This window comes from Hyposmocoma kahamanoa, unplaced genomic scaffold, assembly GCF_003589595.1.
Source record: "Hyposmocoma kahamanoa isolate Upper Pololo Valley unplaced genomic scaffold, ASM358959v1 185, whole genome shotgun sequence".
NCBI lineage: Eukaryota > Metazoa > Arthropoda > Insecta > Lepidoptera > Cosmopterigidae > Hyposmocoma > Hyposmocoma kahamanoa.
The window spans coordinates 896,009-916,434 of NW_020653715.1; the positions used below are offsets into that span (position 1 = coordinate 896,009).

The 20,426-nt window shown below is 37.4% G+C and overlaps 1 protein-coding gene across 2 annotated transcripts in view; it reads left to right on the forward strand.

Moving 5' to 3' along the window:
• The window catches only part of LOC113226276 (glucose dehydrogenase [FAD, quinone]), a 71,129-nt gene extending 54,108 nt beyond the window's left edge, over nt 1-17,021 (forward strand). The window contains exons 2-11 of one of the 2 annotated variants that reach the window (XM_026458841.1): nt 8,697-8,846; nt 12,268-12,388; nt 13,592-13,737; nt 14,029-14,287; nt 14,561-14,822; nt 14,924-15,159; nt 15,371-15,614; nt 15,699-15,963; nt 16,244-16,384; nt 16,648-17,021. In XM_026458841.1, coding sequence (XP_026314626.1) covers nt 8,697-8,846; nt 12,268-12,388; nt 13,592-13,737; nt 14,029-14,287; nt 14,561-14,822; nt 14,924-15,159; nt 15,371-15,614; nt 15,699-15,963; nt 16,244-16,384; nt 16,648-16,731 — 1,908 coding nt within the window. In that variant the 3' untranslated portion in view covers nt 16,732-17,021. Of the gene's footprint in view, nt 1-8,561; nt 8,847-12,267; nt 12,389-13,591; nt 13,738-14,028; nt 14,288-14,560; nt 14,823-14,923; nt 15,160-15,370; nt 15,615-15,698; nt 15,964-16,243; nt 16,385-16,647 lie in introns of those variants that run through there. The other variant, XM_026458840.1, reaches the window with a different exon arrangement.
• The last annotated feature ends 3,405 nt before the right edge of the window (nt 17,022-20,426 follow it).

Below are 20,426 nucleotides of genomic sequence, written 5' to 3' on the forward strand. Positions count from 1 at the left end.
GTGTTTTTATATTTAGACAAGTCAATAAATACACAAATCTTTATTTTTAATGACCTATTCAACGTGTTATTTTAAATATGTAACAAAACAATTACAAACTGATTATTCTACACGATGACGGTTTATTTGAAGTGCATTGCGAAACACAGTCTCTTCAGGAACGTAGAGCAATTTATTCGGCGATTTAAGGGAATTTCACACAGAAACAAATGTAGAGAAATACGCTTATTCTGCCACATTTTTTTATAATATCAAATGACGTGACGAACAAGTCGTGAGCCTGATGGTAAGCAACACGCCTGTCTATAACAGTTGCAGCGCCACTCAGAGCTTTAAATTGCAAAGATCTGAGGTGCACTGCCACTGCGCCCAACACCCTGAGACATAAGTTGACAAGTACCATGTGCCTATAATTTACCAGCACCTTTACCCTTCGAAACCGGAACATAGTAATGCTGACATTACTGCTTGGCGGCAGAAATACGTAAGCTGGCAGTACTTCCTTGGACGATGTCTTTCACAAGGACCTCTACTGCCACCAAAAGTGTTTTTATTTATGTTTTTATTCAAAATCTCATTAAAAATTATTACAAACTCGTGACAATCAATCCTCGCCTGCTGCTCTACATTGTCCGTAATGTATACCTGTCTGTTTGCTCTATTCTTGTGAACCTACCTATCAACGCTGAGCTCCCAAAGCCGTATCTTAGGCGTAATTCACGTGGCCATAGAAAGCAATGAAAATGAATTTTTGTAACGAAACTGTAGGTACATGGCATAATAAAGAACGATACAGCTGCGGAAATTCCCAAGGCTGTCTCTGCATACTCCTGAAGACGCGCGACAAGGGCCCGAAATCTGCTTATTTTAATTCATGGCAGTTGTGTGCCGATAGAGTGCCAGCGGCAGAATTCTTTGCGTTTGGTATTCTGCTAAATCTCTCTAACTTTTGGCAGAATACCAAAAGTACCATCGCTGATAAAAGTGATTTTAGCAGCGATACAAACGCGATGCAGCCGCTTATCGTCTGCCTTTATGGCGTAGTGTGTTAATATTATGTATATTTAATTTAAAGACGAAATTGCTGATTAAACGAGATAAAAATTAAAATATTGTAATTTCCATGTTTATTTTAGTAAGGCAACATCGTTCGTTCGTTCGTTCGTTCGTTCGTGGAAACTAATCTAAGCAATAGAGTGTCAGTGGAATGGCAGAAATGGCATTCATTCATTCAATCACTAACGAAAGATGTTGCCTTACTAAAACAAACATGGAAATTACTATGTTTTCCGTCCTCTAAGCTGAGACTCAACTGTCATAGCAACTAGATTTTAGAGAATAACTACGTCCCATTCATATCAGGGGGTCTACTCTCGATCTCCGTCTAATATCCGTTCGAAACAATTACTGTCAAATAAGTAATATTCGACAAATTAAAAGACAAGTGTCAAGTACGAAGCTTCAATCGCATCACGCGTCTTTTCATTTGGTCAAGTATTGCTTATTTGGCAGTAATTGTTTCGGACGGATGTCGAACGGAGATCGAGAGTAGACCCCCAGTTCCGAATCCGAGAAATAACGGTCCGAAATTTATTTTATTTTTTATTTATTTAAACTTTATTGCACACAAAGTAGTACAAATGGTGGAAAATGATAAATGGCATTAAGCCATTTATCATTTTCTACCAGTCAACCGGAGAGCTGAGTTCAGATTAAATAATAGGGGTGCATACATGCGATATATAACATATGATACATAACTATATCCATACATAATAAATAAATAACGCACACACTCAACATAGCCCCGCACTAGGGAAACCCTGTGTCGCAGGTGCCATGGGCACACACATAGACAACCACAAATTACACCAAAACTCACGAGAGAAATAAATGTAGGCCATACAAATACTTCTTCGGCCCGGGAATCGAACCTGGGACCTCTGCGTGGCAGTCATATATCAATAGTAACCGTTCAACCACGGAGGCAGTTAAAACACATACACGTACAATACATACACGTATACATATTATATACGTATATATGTCAGACTAATGTGAAACAGATTGAGACTGCACCATGAAGTTGCGGAATAATTGCTTGAAAACTGGCTTATTGTGCGCATTTTGAATATGGGGAGGCAAAATTCCAACATCGTATTGCCTGAAGTGTAAATGAGTTGGAAACAAAACCACTATGTTGAGGCGAAATGTCACAGGGATCAATTTATCGCCAGGTGTACAAAGGATATTCGTATTTTATCGGATACGAATCGGACTTAGTGCATAAGCGACATCCTAAGTGGGTCCGAGTTTTCTAGATTTGTATAGTCTAGGTATATGTTGTAGTAGGATTCGGAACAAAGAAGATCCGATGCAGTGCACAAACGCGCTAACAAATATTAATAAAATCTCAGTGGAGCCTGTATGGATTTACAATGACCGGTGATTTAAAGAAAATTAGCACACTTGGGGGCCCTATTTTTTGGCTCGTATATACTTTATACGTTAAACAATTGACATAAAATCCATTATTGTTACGAAAATTCCCTTCCATTGTTCCCCGACAATGTAAATTGACCCTTAAAATAATCACGTTGCTAAAACAACAAATACACATAATTATCATTACACGAACTGTCAAATTCGCATTGTTACTACATCAAAGTAACCGCCAAATTAAAAACAAATAATACATATAATTAAAATAAAAATAAGCACCTAAGACCTCAAAGATTAGCGACGCAAGCGTGTTATTATCCTATTATCAGTCAATCAGCCTTGCCAGTTGCTTATTATAAAGCTTAATAGCTAACAAGTTATCAAATGAGTATTTATTACTAAAAGCTGATTATCAGGTAGCCTCTGTGTTGACCCCTAAACATTCAGCGGTAGGTACCTTGTGAACGTAATTGCAAATAGAGAAAAAAAAAAAGCAAAATCAATAATTAAGACAAACTAAAATTGTGTTTGTTTTATACCTTCGCTTTAATTAAAATTAGTTATTCCTGTTGTAAGAGTTCTGTTTAGTTAACAAGGTACCGTCTTATTCATATTTAATTGAGAATGTACCTACTCGTTTGTACATACTGCAGTGAATAATTACCAGGTGAAGCCTGAGAGCCTGAGAATCAGCAAATTACCGAGCTTTTACCTTTTTCTTAACACAGTCGTAAGCAATTATTTTAAATGTCATACGTTTGTGTCAAAGAATTATGTAATTTTTATTCACCGACTTCAAAGAAAAGAGGAGAAACTCCATTCTACCGTATTACACCGTTATAATTTGTGAACCGATTTCAATTATTCTTTTTGTGTTGGAAAGAGGGACCTTAGAAGTGGTCCCATTCAAATTTGAAGAAAATATTCCACCTGGAAGGGTTGCAAATTAGGGGAATCTGGTTAATTGGATTTAAATGAAATCTGGCAAACAAATGTAACTCCACAAACTTTCTTTTTTTTTATGCAAAAGTTATAATTTTTTTTTGTTAGGGACTATGGAATTAGAGTTGGAACAAAACAAATTCCAAAATTCAAATACATGGGAGTTTGAGTTCGAGTTCATCATCACGAATTATAACTTTCATACAAGCCCGTCATTTGAGGGTCACTTTGACTCTTTCTTTAGAGTCCTCAAATTGGTTATGAAGTTCGCCTTGGTCAACTCTTATCAATTTGCCCTCTTACACAGGCGAAAACAAAATGTCTACCACATAATGACAGCTTCTTTAATTACTCTGTACTTTGCGATTCATTCCTAACTCAACCAATTTGTATAACTATTGTAAACAAGTCTCTTCGATGTCTAGTATCACCAACACCACTACCAGGCGTTCTTCGTTCTGAGTAACATGCATGGACAGATGGATGGATCGGCCGTCTGGGGTCAATTTTATGGCCTCCGCATTCACCGGACCTAAATCCACTGGATATTTTTTATTGGGGCTGCCTTAAGGAAATTGTGTATAATAAGCCGATCAGCTCCTTGAAAAGACTTTCGTAGCCGTGCCAGTGCAGCCGCTGCAACAATAAGTGGACGACGATATAGGTACGCGGCTACTCAAAAGGGCTTTTATTCGAGGATGTAGAGCCTGCATCAGAGTCGGTGGTAAACAGTTTGAACATTTGCTGTTAACAAATTGTAAATAAAGTTGTATTTATTTCTAATATTGTTTTTTTTATTGAACCTCAATAGTCAAGCTCAAATCAGGACAAAAAATGGTCCAATTTTGAAAACTTAGTTTTTCTCAAATTTACTCCTTTTGCACATTAATGGCAATAATTTTCTATTTATATTAGATACAATAATGAATTATACCATTTTAAAATCTACTTTAAACACACATTATTGTAGAATAGTTGGCCACTTTAGCTATCATGATTTTTTTTTTATATCAAAGCTACTTAAAGTGTTGTTGTTGTGTTTTGTTGGCGTGTCGTGACGCCAGTGACGCGTCAGAACGGTATAGGTCTCTTACACACAGCACAAGCCGTCACGTCAGATTGTGACACATTAATATACTTAAATCTAACCATATTAAATATAAATAACCGATACCGTTCTGACGAGACACGACACGACACGTCAGACAAATGTAAATCCGGCTTCACTTATATAATGTATACACATATTATAAAAAAATAGCCCACGCCTCACCAGTCATATTAAGGCGTTTGGATAATGCCAAATACGGCAAAGATTTTATTCGAAAAACAACGTATTTAAGTACAGTCAAGAGCACGTCAAGCTTGACACTTTGTACTTTGGACCGTTCTTATTGTAAGCGGCATAGAGTTGGATTTAAATTTTAATTGTCAAGATTGACGTGCTCTTGACCCTGTACCTACATATAGAGTTGGCCAAAAAATCCGTGTGGTATCAAAGTATAAATATGTATTGGCTATAATTGATCTACAATCTTTTGCCATCGTTCGGGTCATTTTAAAATTCCCCTATCATAGAAAATATACTTGTAAGTACCTTTTTATGGCCTCTTCGTAATCGTTCGCTCGAAAAGTCGTGTCCATTCAAAGAATTTTGTAAAGAGCGAAGCAAATGAAAATCTGAAAGCGCTATGTCGGTCACATGCGGAAGATGTGTAACACATCTCAATGTCCCAACCTAACTGCAGTAGTTTTTGACGGCTTTGTAAGATGTGTAGCATTATACAACGAAATACACCGTTACGTTTCACCAGTGGTAAGTGTTTTTCATGAGTTTTTAAACTTAAAGCTTTCCCGCCTATTCTTAAAATGCGCGCTAAAATATTATTTATTAAAAAACCATAGACAATGTAACATTTTAAAATAAAAAGTTTTTTTTCGTTTAAAGTTAACTACCGACAAAAACGCCCGGAAGTTTTGGCCAACGTATTATTTCGTACGTTTTTTAAAAATATTTTTCAGTAATGTTAATATCCAATGTCGCCACTTTGTTAATTAGGGCGCGCAATGTAGTTTAACATTGTAAATTACACTATGCATTGGTAATCGTATACGCCTGCTATGTTATAGAAGATCACAATAAGCTGTCCACCTAAATTCGATCGAGTTTCGAGTGGTTAAACCAGTAGTAACACTAGCCAGTACCTTCACCGACATCACTGCCAGAGTGTGCCATTGCGTACGCGCCATTTAATAATGGCCTTGACACCTTCATTGTGAGCCTCTAAGATTACAGATGATATCGAACCTTTGGGGACAGATACATTGTATATTGTGTAATTTGGCTTTCCTGGCACTGGTTGTTTATTTTTAGGGTTCTTTGACAATATGACATACAGAGAAATTCTTGTACTCTCCTCGTGTGTGTAAATCTGTGCCTGTCTGAAATATATATACTAATATATTATAGCTCAGACCACACAGAAGCGGTACAGCGAGAAAAGCAATCCAATGAACTTAAGCAGCATAGTAGAGCTCCTTGTGAAAGAGTTCGTCCAGGGTAGTACTGCCACCTTACCTATATCTGCCGCCAAGCAGTAATGTTAGCATTACTGCGTTCCGGTTTTTAAGGGTAAGGGTGCTAGTGAAATTACAGGCACATGGGACTTGTCAACTTATGTCCCAGGGTGACAGGAGGCCACTGCAACTGTCATGGATAGAAGTGAACTAAAAAATGTGTGTGTGAAATAAAAAAAATGTGCATGCTACATCGTCGACCTTATCGTGATGCCATCAGTTGAGATGGAGGTCAAATGCGCACTTTTTTTATAAAAACAGTTACGACAAAGTGTCAGATATATCAAACTACAGTTATTGAGAAGGGAAGCTTTATGACGTACTATTGCAGTCACAATGGTACCTTATCTGTTTCACAAACAAACTAAGCTAGAGGGATCGAGGTGACAGATTGTATCAGTTCACCTTGTGCAATAGTGTCAACCCATTCCCTTAGGCATTGAAAGGGACAAAAAGATTAACGTCATCGGTTTCCGGCGATGCCTTGAGGCAGATAAAAAGCTGTGGTATTGCTTTTACTAATTATATTAGTAGATATATCTGAGTGTTGAAATTTAGAGACACTAACCAAGATGCAAAGCGATTAGATATGTTTTTTTTTTAATAAATTGATTATGACGAGTATCGAACTAGGAATCACAAGGCCAGAATTACTGAACGCATGAGTCACCGAAGCGAACAAATAACACTTAATAAGACATAAATAGCAGATTACAAATAAAGACATTAAAAAAGTAAAAATCATGTATAAGTCAATCTCAGTCAGTCGTCAAAGTCATCAACCCACTGCTGCGCACGGTTCTTTTCCGGGGGAGCTGTGCCTGCAGTCCGCAATGCTGCAGCATAATGGAATCCTGGCTAAGAAGGGTTTCCATATTTTCCGAAGATTGTGAACCTTCTTCGACATATGCGAGAAGCTCGGCTACTGAACGTTCACAAATGTGCAAAACTTTGAAATTAAAGTTATAGGCACATACCGCCCAAGGGATTCGAACCGTCGACCTCTCAATTGCGTGGCAATCGTTCTCTCTCTGGGCTACCACCGCTCTACTTTTGCGTTACAAATACGAGTATAATAATAATAAATCATTTATTTCAGGCAAATTGGCCCCAAACACATTTTGTAAATTAAAGATAAATTTAAAAGTTTATTTAAATATTGGTAACCAGAAATTAAATTGAAATAATAATAAAAATATTAAAATTATGTATTAAAAACATTGATTTACAATTATATGGACGTCAGGTCCGCGCTAAAAAGTGTCCGAACTTATAGGGCGTTAAAATCGTATACTGAGCGTCATTCACGCTTTAGTCTTCGTTTGTTCGACTGACAGCGAAGCAAGCAAAATTAGACAGTACTGCGATGACATTACAATTTAAATTCAACGTTTTAACTTTTTCATATTCCTTTACATGTCACTACGTTTAAATAGGTTGACTTGAGACATTTTTTTCGTGGTTTTTTTATTAGACCCGTCGTCCATTTATTTGTAAGTCAATGACTAAAAAACTAAAATTCCGATATTAATAAAACTAAAATAAATTTTAATATTGAAATAAAAATAACTATAATTCTCCCACTTAATAAGGCGGGATGTATGGCATACACTTGCAACTACCTGCGCATAAGCAAGTCCCAGCGCTCGGATAATGCGTTCAGGATTCCGTTGATGCTGTTCCGAAGGCGAAATAATAACGAAGCGCACCATTTGCGTATTACAGCGTTACATTTATGTTTTTGCTAAAGTTGTTTCTTATCAAGAGTACAACCATTAGCCTGTCATCATTACGCCCGGACGACATTTACTACCGTAAACGACAACAGGTTAACTTGTTTTTTTATGCGCAGCATTCTTCGATAGCACCACATTTCGAACGCTTCAAGTTTCTTCCATATCTCCTTTTATGGCTACACAATACTTTTGTAAAAGGAATTATTTTACTGAATTAAGATTTTTTTTACGGGTCGATTATATCTCTGTAACTATTTATGTGTTTTAATTATTAGAAATAATAAAAACGATGTTATAATCGACGGCCTCCATGGTCAAGTGGCTTGCACATCGGTTTTCAAGGCGTCGCCATCTCTAAGGTTCCGGCCGGGTCAGTGTAGAGAACGAACTTTTTCTATGTTGCCTCGAGTCTATAATTTAGTGGTACCGTTGATGTTTCCGATTACCATACTACAAGTGCTTTAGGTACTTACTTTGGGATCAAAGCAACGTATAATGATGTTGTATAATATCTATTTATATTGTATATTAATTAGAATTTAAAATATACTAACTCTAAATTCGCTTAAATTCCATTCTCTGCCTGTTTCTTTGCAATACTGTTTACTGCTAAGTGTAGTATTATAGTTCTTTAGTCGGTTCGTATGTCATTTGAGGTTTAAAAATGTAATAATTATTATTTCCGTAGTAAGCGTTTTATATAATACAATGAATAACACACCTTATTTATTCATGTAAGATTTAATCAAAAACATATTTGTTTCCATATACATGGTCACCAGCGGTGAATTTCTTGTCAGATGAAGCCTGAAAGACAGCAAGTTGCTCTTGCCTCTTTAAGCGACTTAAAAAAAGGAGGTTTTCAATTTCATCGTATTTTTTTACTCCGATATTTGTGAACCGATGTCGAAGACTTTATTTGTTGGAAAAGGGGCCTCACTAGTGATCCCATTCAAATTTGAAGAAAATATTATCATAACAGTCATATTTTGTCCACAGATGGCGTTGACGTGCGACTGCCCGATGTCGCAGCCGGGCCCAACTTTGGCCGCGACTTGTGGCGGAGGGGCATTCATGCTCTTCATGGGGCTGCTCGAGGTGTTCCTAAGAAGCCAGTGCGACTTAGAGGATCCCTGTGGACGTGCACAGGTATTAGACTGGTTTATCAGTGCGAATTTAACTGCGGACCGTCCGCGCGGAGCACCGGAACACAGTAACACATGTGGCGTTAGAACATCGTTTTACAGGGGCCCCGATTTGGCAGAAGTCACCCATGCGTTCATTGCAGGCGACGATCTGCCGTGAATATCCTCACTAATTTAAAAACTCGATACAGTGCACTGCGGATTATACACATGCGGATGGCCCGCAGGCGGACAGTCCGTATACGGGCTCCATTTACTGCGTTTCCTTTTCGTACCCTTCTTTCAATGTCCTCATCAAACTTCCATCTCTTGTAAACACACTACCCAGGTACACAAACTCATCCACTTGATCAACATTCAAGCCTTGTATTTTAATCTTACGTACCGTCACTTTCTCATCTCTTTCGAAAACCACCAGTTTCGTCTTCTCAGCATCCAGCAATTGGAATTAATTAACTATCAAAACCAAAAACCTGAGCCTACCTAAAAATTATAACGAATGTTTTTTTGGCGACAACCACACGAATTTACCATCACGAAAATTTCGTACAATTCCTCAAGACTTACACAAACTGTATGTAAACACACACACACACACACACACACACGCGCGCGCGCGCATTTTTTGCAACATTCCCTCCGACGGCGCAGAGATCACTCGGTCATCGATGAATACGACGCATTTGCTGCTACTGGACTTGCCCACTTGTACTCCATAATCACCTTCACACAGCGCCTTTATACAGTTGTCCATAAACAGACTGAAGAGCCAGGATAACGCCACAACGAAAATACCACTCATAGAATAGAACATCGATGCTCCATTCAGGAAATAAATTTACATTATTTTCCTCCAATTTCAAATGTCAATCGTATTTACCCTTTAGCAATAAGATTCTTGTTTCGTGATTTCCTTGCAATCGAGGACTTACGACTGTGATTGCTCTGCAATTATGCCAATCATCCGGCGAAACTGCTCTTTCGCTTCCTCGAACAGTCAAATTAGGATTTGTGGTTGATACGGTTTATATTTGGCATTACATTACACAATATGTGTGGACTAACTTTTCTCAGTCAGTGTAGAGATCTCAGTCATAAAATGAATGTTTGTTTTATTTCTACTCATTCGATCGACTTAGAATTTAGTATACTAAAACCCTCTTTGTCATAAGTAACGCGCGTAATCGACATTGTTAGCGAATTAACATTATCTGGGATCCCTATAAGCGGTTTTTTATACCTTATTTACTTTCAGTTTTATTGTTACCATTGACTTACAAATAAATGGACGACGGGTCTAATACAAAAACCACGAAAAAAATGTCCCAAGTCAACCTATTTAGACGTAGTGACATGTAAAGGAATAAGAAAAAGCTAAAACGTTGAATTTAAATTGTAATGTCATCGCAGTACTGTCTAATTTTGCTTGCTTCGTTGTCAGTCGAACAAACGAAGACTAAAGCGTGAATGACGCTCTGTGTACGATTTTAACGCCCTATAAGTTCGGACACTTTTTAGCGCGGACCCGAACGTCCATATAATTGTAAGTCGATGGTCGCACTTGTAGTCACTACATTTAAATAGGTTGACTTGGGACATTTTTTTCGCGGTTTTTGTATTAGACCCGTCATCCATTTATTTGTAAGTCAATGAGTGCGACTATTATTTTTGCATTCCAAAGTAGCGATATAAAATTTTTTTTCTGCGATTTTCCAGTTTTTGCGCGAAAGCGACAATGACGAACTGAGCTCAAGTTTGCGGAGCTCCGCGAATTGTTGACACACTAGACACGCCAACTAAGCACTTCTACTGTATTTATTGTTCTCTGTTACTAGCGAAAAAACTTTAGCTGCCAATGTTTATAATGCGGTAGTTACGACAAGGAGGGCAGTATGGTAATCCGATGACATTACGATAATACTTGATATGATGCTACAAACAGGGCACCCTGCAGACTACCCAACTACTTACAGTAGAATTGGTCTCGATGAGTTCTTAGCTTATAGATAGTGACTTTGTTGACTATATGGAGTACTCTGTTTCGTGTCAGAGTACTTTAAATGAAGTGTTATTTTGCAATATGGAAAATGATAACAAAAAAACTTATAGTTCCAACACCCTCTAGCACGAATGCTCACCAGTTAAGAGGTTAACCAACCGCAACAATGATGTGAACGTACGTAAACAGCAGGCGGCGTATTAATTATGCACCATACAATTGTCTAAGTAGGAAATTCATTACGACGTAACGCAGGAAGACTTCCCGTGCTATAGAATGCGCGAGATTTGAATTTTATAAGTGTAACGTGATCAACCTTGTACGATGATAATGTGCTTTTCCTCATTTTTTTGCTTTACACTAAGTATGTTAGGCATGTTGCACAAAAAAGGCCCAAAAAGTTGTAAGGATGATTGGCGCCATGCAAGCAGGTGATGCCAAGAGCTCTTTCAGCATCGTGACAATAAAAAATCGTACTTTTTACACTATAATCTCAGTACAGAGTACTAAAAAACCGACCTCAAAAGTGCGCAAACCCGGATTCATCCCCTAGTTCGCCACTATACGGGACTTGACACAGGAGATAATAAAAACCGCCTTGAATTGGATAATAGCAAAATCAACCATTAAAATAATTGCTTCTCATAATAAAATTTAGGCGCTATTTATAAAAATGAACCGTCATACGTGAACAGCCACCCTTAGAGGTAGATGATTTTCTTCAAAATTAAATGGGACCACTATGGTATCATTATACAATATATCATATGTATATGAGAAATTAAGAATTCATTCAGGTGGTTTACCGTTAAATCATTGATTACAGATTTTTTCTGCAATTTCTTCAGATTCAACTTTTTACCTCTGCTACGTAATCTCCTCTAAACAGTTCTCCAGCCAATCGTAAAAACCTCTTCTATACGTACCTACTTTAACGTACTTGCACTTAATAATTATATTTTTTTAACTCTAATTTACTTTTTTAATTTTTAATAAAAAAAAATAAAAATATAAAATTAAAAATTAAACAGCGTGATCCACTACGATGGCACGTAAATACAGTGAATACGTGAATATCTATACTCTAGCCATAAAACGGGAAACTTATACATGGCTTCCCACGACTGTGGGACACGTTGAGATAGCACTGAAATAATTTATAGATAGGATATTTTGCTTAATGAAGACATTATTTTATTTTTAAAAGTAATTATATTCAAAGATTTTTAAAATGTTGCATGCCTCGTGCGAGAATGAAATCGACCAAATGTGAAAAAAAAACGTCCTTCATTTTATGATGCCAATTGTTTACTGACGTACTATCTTAGTTTTAAGGAACGCCATGAAATTTTACATTTATATTCCAGGATACAAAAATGAAACTGAAATTAATGTAATAACAAATTATGCAAAATATTGTTTCCAGTTTCGTCGGCACATGGACTCCGTATACGACTTCATTGTGATCGGTGGAGGATCAGCGGGCTCCGTGGTAGCAGCTAGACTTTCTGAAGTACCGCAATGGAGGGTTCTGCTGCTTGAAGCAGGTAAAGACCCTTCAACTAATTTATGAAGAAAATGTTCTCAAAATAACAGGGATTTTTGTTGAACACTCTTAAAACAAATTATTTCTGTTTGATTCGCCGTTGCCCGTTAAAAAGTATTTTTTATTCCTATGATAAAACAGTACAATAAATCAGTCATTATGTCGATCTACTGAATCCGTAGTTATTAACAAAGTGTTAAAATCAATATTTTTCTCCTTATTTTAATTCGTTCACCCGAATTAGCTGAATTGGCAGCTTAGACCATTGCTCCGATGCGATGAGCGAAACACAGAATACAACTGCCTCCGTAGCCTAACGGTTTCCATGATGGTCTGGCACGCAGAGGTTCGATTCCCGGGCCGAGAGAAATATATTACGGCCTACATTTATTTCTCTCGTAAGTTTGAGTGCAATTTGTGAGTATAGGGTTTTCCTAGTGCGGGGTTATGAGTGTGTGCATTAAAAGTCAAAAAAAAAAATAGGAAATTAAAAAATGTTCATCTTCACATCTTTTTTCGTAAAGTATTAAAAACCCATTTAAAATCCAATAAATAAGATTCCGGTTGATATTCAAAATTTGCCATTTACAAGTTTTAAACTATAGTGAAACAAAAACTTTTTACAGAACAATAATCCGTGGTAACGACATGTTTAGCTCTTGCAGGTTGTCTCGGGGTATGATATTTGAAATAAATATTGGAAATAATAAATGTGTACAAACGTTTATTTTCAAAGAGCAACCCTTAGGGTTCCCAACCTTTTTGGCTCAACGCCCACTTCGGCAAGATAAAGAAATTTCAACGACCAACCACCACAAAAAAAAACACTTATTTATTATATTTACTTAACACAAAAAAATCACAAGGAAAAAAAAAAATTATGTAAGTAGTATAGTTTATATGTTTATATAGATAATTCGGTTGTTTTTTTCAAATGCGGTAGCACTCCCTGGACAGCATCAACGCCCCAATTGCTTCCGAGGCCCTTGCCGCCCCCTTAAGATTCTTCAGTGCCCACTGGAGGGGCGGTAGGGACCACTTTGGGAAACCATGCCCTAGAGTTTTTTTACTCATTCTTCTCATGGGAATCCGCCTTATGAACGACTAGCAGAGTTTAATCAATATTAACTTTAACTTGCTTACCTATAAATAAAGATTAATTGACTTTTTGTTTCCTTCTCTTATTAAGAATTCCGGTTTCCAGGTTTCGACGAACCGACAGGAACACAAGTTCCTTCAATGTTCCTGAACTTTATAGGCTCCAGCATCGACTGGGGTTATCAAACGGAGCCTGAGCCCGCAGCTTGTCTTGGAGAGACTGATAGAAAATGCTATTGGCCTAGAGGAAAGGTAAATTCACTTATACTTCTTGTCTTCATAATTCTTCAAAGAACAGAAACCACAACCTAAACAGAATTCATACATCGTAAAGTAAAAAAATAGTACGTAGTACTAGAATAAATAAATAGCTCGCTGCAGGAAGCAAAACGTTCCTGTACATACCTAATCTGTGCGCTGAACCAAGTCATAAAACATAGACTTCACTTACCTCTTCCTTGTAAATGTCTGAGAAACTGCTAGAAGTAGTAGTACCTGATCTATCATTCCAGGAGCTAATTTTATTTTCTACACCACAACCAGGTGCTTGGCGGTACATCAGTAATGAACGGTATGATGTACATGCGAGGTTCGCGCAAGGACTACGACGAATGGGCAGCAGCAGGCAACGAAGGCTGGTCCTACGATGAGGTCCTCCCGTACTTCCTCAAATCCGAAGACAACAAGCAAATCGAGGCTATGGACCAGGGGTATCATGCGACTGGAGGACCATTGACTGTCGCTCAGTTCCCGTATCATCCGCCTTTGAGTTACGCTATTGTGAAAGCTGGAGAAGAATTAGGTATATTACTTTTCTCGTTACGGCTTAGGTCATGTATTGTAAACTGACATAGGTATATGCAGGTTTTGCTGTAACTAACAATAACCTACCAAAAGGACAATGGTACCTAATTGCCACTTTTAACAATAGACAAGATGACGTCCACAGTTATTATCAAATTAAAGATACAAAATTATCTAGCTACGTGAGCAAAACTATACAATTAAGTTTTTTTTATCCCATAGTAGTACCAAATTCCCATAAAACTTACACCATTTCACTAATTGACCTCAGGTTACCCAGCTAGAGACCTAAATGGAGCACAACATACCGGTTTCTCAATCGCCCAGACAACCAACCGTAATGGTTCCCGTCTGTCCGTCGCCCGCGCATTCCTACGACCCGTTAAGAATAGACAAAATCTTCACGTCATGCTAAATGCAACTGTTACTAAGATATTGATCAATCAGACGACGAGAACGGCGTATGCTGTGGAAGTCAGAAACAGTTTTGGTGGCACTGAAGTCATATATTCTAACAATGAAATTATTTTGAGGTAAGTCTAAAGCCATTAACATTCCTGGCCAAGGGCCAAAAGATATACAATAGAAAAACTCAATAAACTGGAGCTAAAAAATGTCACAATTTATTTCACAGTGCAGGAGCAGTGGCATCACCCCAAATCCTGCAACTGAGCGGAGTCGGTGACCCAGCAGTCCTCAATAATGCCGGCGTGAAGCTTGTTCATCGTCTCCCTGCCGTAGGACACAACTTGCACAACCATGTGGCTCATTTCCTTAACTTCCAAATCAATGATAATAACACTACGCCACTCAACTGGGCCACGGCCATGGAATATTTGCTGTTTAGGGATGGACTGATGTCTGGGACTGGTAAGAGAAAAACGTAAACAGGGTTGCTGTCCTGAATCCGTGTTAGATAAACAGAAATTGTACCTTATTTTTGTACAATGTGTAAAAAGAAAGCTACTGAGACAATTTTTTCCTACTTATCGAAATCTTACTTAAAAATAATTCATCTAAACAAGTTTTTGATTGGTATTAGAAGTTTCCAATAAGCAAGATAGTTTCATGGAATTTCCAGGTATATCCGAAGTGACCGCCTTCATAAACACAAAGTACTCAAATCCAGCGGAAGATCATCCCGACATCCAGCTATTCTTCGGCGGCTTTCTGGCTGACTGCGCCAAAACAGGCATGGTTGGAGAACGTTTGGACAACGGGTCTCGGACCATCCAGATTATTCCGACGGTGCTGCATCCCAAAAGCAGAGGGCGGTTGGAAATACGATCAGCTAATCCGTTTGATTATCCCAAGATTCATGCCAAGTACGCTTTAGTCATTTTCAACGAATTTTCCAACTCGCTATAAACTCAGCCTGTGATTTACGAAAAGCAATTTTTCCTTTTCAGCTACCTAACCCACCCAGATGACGTAAAAACCTTAATCGAAGGTATCAAATTTGCTATCAGACTGTCAGAGGCGAAAGCCCTGAAGAGGTTTGGTGTGCAACTGGATAAAACACCAGTGAAAGGGTGCGAGAAGATAAAGTTTGGCTGTGACGCATACTGGGAGTGCGCGGTGAGGATGCAGACGGCACCGGAGAATCATCAGGCGGGATCCTGCAAGATGGGACCTAGGGGAGATCCCAGTGCTGTCGTTGATAATTTACTGCAGGTAACGAAACAAACAGCGCTAATTAAGACTAAAGCTAGTTGCCAAGACATGTAATATGAACAAAACAATGATAGGCAGAATTGTAGGGAAACAGAAATCGACCTTTTCGCTTCCGCGACGGTGCACTAACACAGAAATCGAGGTTTATGCGCATCACCACCCTGATAATACAGTAGAAGCATATCTTCCGGAAATTCAGCAGTGCATTGCTTTGAATAAACTTTGATTTGAAGACTTAATTCAAACCTTCGACTTGTTCGCTGAACATTCTTCCCTCCAGGTGCAAGGCATTGACCGCCTGCGCGTGGCGGACGCCAGCATAATGCCCGCTGTTACTACGGGCAACACCAATGCTCCCACCGTCATGATTGCAGAGAAGGTGTCCGATTTCATTAAACAGCGATGGCTGGGGACTACTACTGTAAGTTTTCTCGCTGTAAAAAAATGTTAACGACTTATTATAGTACCCTCTGAATACAAAGTTAATAATTACTGAATCGAAGGTTAATTACTAAGGAGCCAGTTAATAATTACTCAAAACACTTCGCGGTTACATTCATATCAAACTGCACGTGTAGCATTCCATATGAGACAAGATTTTAATATAGACACGGTACATAGTGAAGGTGGTGATATTACTGTTAATTTTCGCAACACAATATTGCTCTCTTTTGTATCTTCTAGACCCCTCTGGGCGATGGCGGTGAGTCCAACGTGCTAACAGCCAGCGACTCGCAGCAAAACAACATTTGGCAGCGGTGGGCCTGACCCAGACCGAAACCCAAGATGTTGTTCAATGTCAGGCGAGACAGAAGACGGTACATTGACAAGAGGAAGATATATGGAAATAATACGCAGCCATATTTGTCAGCTACAACTCAGGATGTCAAGGAACATAAACATACTATTATCAAAGTACTGAAACCGGATATATATCCAAAACTTATTAGGATATGATACGGGGGACTGCAAGTTAAAAGGCGCAGCAGATAAAAGGATAAGGGAGATGCCACACACGGGCGTTGCGTCGGCGTTGCATTGTCGCAACTGCGTTGATTTCAACCGACTTACTGACACATGAGCTGTTCCGTTCGATGCGCGCTGTTTCAACGCACCATATGGCATGTCCTTCTGTTTCATATGTAGTACAACGCAGTTGCGACGACGAAAACGCCCGTGTGGCATCTCCCTAATCTGGACACCTTCGATAAAGCGGGACTGTCCTAAGTCTAAACGCATCCGCACCTTATCTAATACGATTGTAACTCTGTTAACAAGTGACGTTTGTAATTTAGACTCAATTTCTGTGGTGTCCTCCTCTAAGGCCTTTTTGATTATCAGCCGAAAAATTTTAAATAAGTTATCTGATGCCGTCGACTGTACGCGTAGAATACCGGAATTCCTATTGCGTGATGAGAAACACAAGGAGGCTTATGTAGAGGTAAATAAATTATTTAATAATTCATTACATGAGATTAAAATTTAGGCAATAAATATCATTCGTTTTTGATGAGCCGACAAATATAATTGTAAAAAAAAGAGTAAAAATATTTTTTTATAATTATTAATATGAAGATCCAATACTAACAAAAATTTCCTTCGCTCCAGCTGGATTCGAACGAACGTCTTCCAGCAAACCAATTTAGCACGCCATGCCAACTGCATAGCATCTGCCACGGTTTGCTGGAAGACGTTGGTTCGAATCCAGCCAGATCGAAAGAAATGTTTTTTAAGTGGTCGATCTTCGTATTAATATAACAAAGTAGTGGAGTAATTTCACGAAAATAATTGAATTTAAAAGTTACAAAAAAATATTACATTTTTTATGCTCAAAATGGTTTATAAAACCCAGAGTGTTAAAAATAACGTCTTAAATTTCATGTCCTGACTCTATCCGTGATTGTAAACAACAAACAATCCAAAGAACACTTATCGAATTCACAAAAAAATTTCAAGTTCAAACCTTGATGTTCAGTATTGTTCGGTGTTAGTAAGATTAGTGTCGCGCAAGTATTTGAGTATAGTTTGAAGATAAATAAAGTAAAAGCTCGCCCTTTTTTTCGGTGGCTGTCAAGGCCATCAGCGGCCACCCGCTAAATATCCTTAAAAAAAATTGATTAGCGGTGAGTTGGTTTCTTAATTGTATTATCCAATACAAGTATCACGGGTAGAGTCATCCCATCATACAACATTAAAAATACTACATTTATAACATTAGTTATTGGACACAGCTCACAAAAGATTATAATGAATGATTATTTTAAAACAGATTTTAAGAACTATGCCAATTTAGTACAGAATATTAAATTAACGCCTAGTTACCATTTCTTTGTGATTTAATTAGACTTAATTATTAGTGGGATTATTATGTACAAATTAATATTTATTCTTTTTTTATACAGACCACAGTATTTCTTTTGTATACTTTAATTTATTAAGTAATTATTATGTAAGGCTAAGTAAGTTCAAAATTATGCAAACTTGAATACTGTAACTGAATATTAACACTAAAGTGTTATGCAGACTAGTATATTATATAGAATCTCATGTAGGGGAATAAAATGCACCAGGCACTAGCACTTCATTGGAGCTATTATCTGGTACATTTATTGCTGCGTTTTCAGTTTCAAGAAACTAACCAATCAAATTAGGTGATGGGTTACTTCCTTCAAATTGACATTTTATTTGTGCGCTAAAAAACGTTCATAATCCGGATAACAAAATTAAATTTCCAGCACTTGCAGTACCAGTTAACACTTAAGTCACCATTGTCGTAAAAGAAATTGAGATACAGGCATATGTCTTATAATTCTATCTTCTTGTTATAGAAAAGGTTGTTACTCTTAATAAATATAAAAATGTTGCTAATAAATAGACTTGGGACTGTAATATTAAAATAGTATTTTTAACCGACATCAAAAAAAGGACTTTTTGTGTATGTTACGAGATGACTCTGACATTTGTCAACCGATATCGAAATTTTTTTTTTTAAGTTAATCCATTAGTGGAATTGAAGAAAATAGACCACCTCTAGGCAGTGGCAGTGGCAGTTTTTTTTTAGGATTCCACCCGCTTATTGTTAACCGATTTCAATAAAACTTTGCAAATAGATGAAGCCCACAAACTTTACGTCGGTTTTTTTTTAAATTGACTGAAATATTGTACGTTATTACAATTTCTGGCGAAAGCTGACAACAGTCCGACAGTCCCTTGCTACGACTATTGCTCTAAACAGCTCTTTTGCAAAATTACATCTATTTAATGCATGTAATTCAAGTTTATGATTTAGTTGACGAATTGATGAATAAACTTTTTATTTATTTAAAAAAAAACTCAATGATTAAGAGAGTATTATAATATTATTCCCGTAACGCCAAATGAACGGAAAATAATCCGCATATGGATATGAGATACTATTTCATGGATATAATTAAGCCATAACAAACTATTATTTTGTAATAGATTATTGAACTAGACAGTATTAGACAATAAACTTTTTATACTTATAAAACAATTTTTTTTTAATGAGCACTTTAACTAGGAACTGACATCCATCAGTCACAGATTGCCACAGATCGTAAATCGTAATTGTTATATGCTTGCGATTTTATTTGAAAGTTTCTTAATAATGTTTTTAATCGACTTCGTTTGCCTTATACCTAGTATTAAATATGAAATAATTAATCAATAGCATGTTTCTCATGACACAAAATTAAAAAATATATACTTTATTTGTCATGGTAATCTCAATTCGGTATTCCCAATTTGATTTGATGAAGTAACAACAGCGGCGCTGCAGTTGTAGACATCCTTGCATTTGTATACACACTTTCATTCACGCATCGCGGCGGCGGCGACGAGTTTTGCCGCAATTCTCTACTAGTGTACAATTTTGGTAGATGACGCGGTATGAGCAGCATTTGCACCGCTGGCGCTATGGTATGACGCCGCAGCAGCAAAACACATGACGCCGCGGCACCATGTGTGATCAGCCTAAGACTTGCGGGCGTTCTTTGCTTCTAACCCTTTGGAAATATTCAGAGGAAGTACAGAGGACGTCATAGGATTAAAAAACTTAAAATTTCTGAAATGTTGGAAGTCCTTAATTAAAAAACACATTTATAAAGCACATTTTATTAACAAACAAAAAATGAACATGTTATTAACTAATATGTAACATCACATTTCATCAATGTAAGTACATGTAATGACAATCACAATAATATTGTATCGTTTCAAGTAGATTAGTTGTGAAAATTAATTTAACTATATGAATAAGTAAAATATATTTTTAATTTGCCCCCTTTATTTCAACATTTATCACTAATTAAGTAAATTTCTGCGTCAATACTCGCTTGTACATTTACAAAACTGATTTGAAAGAATCATCAAAGTGGTCACTTTAAACTAAACTTTTAAATTTTAAAGCGCAACCCGTGATATAGGAGATCACTAGGTGGCCT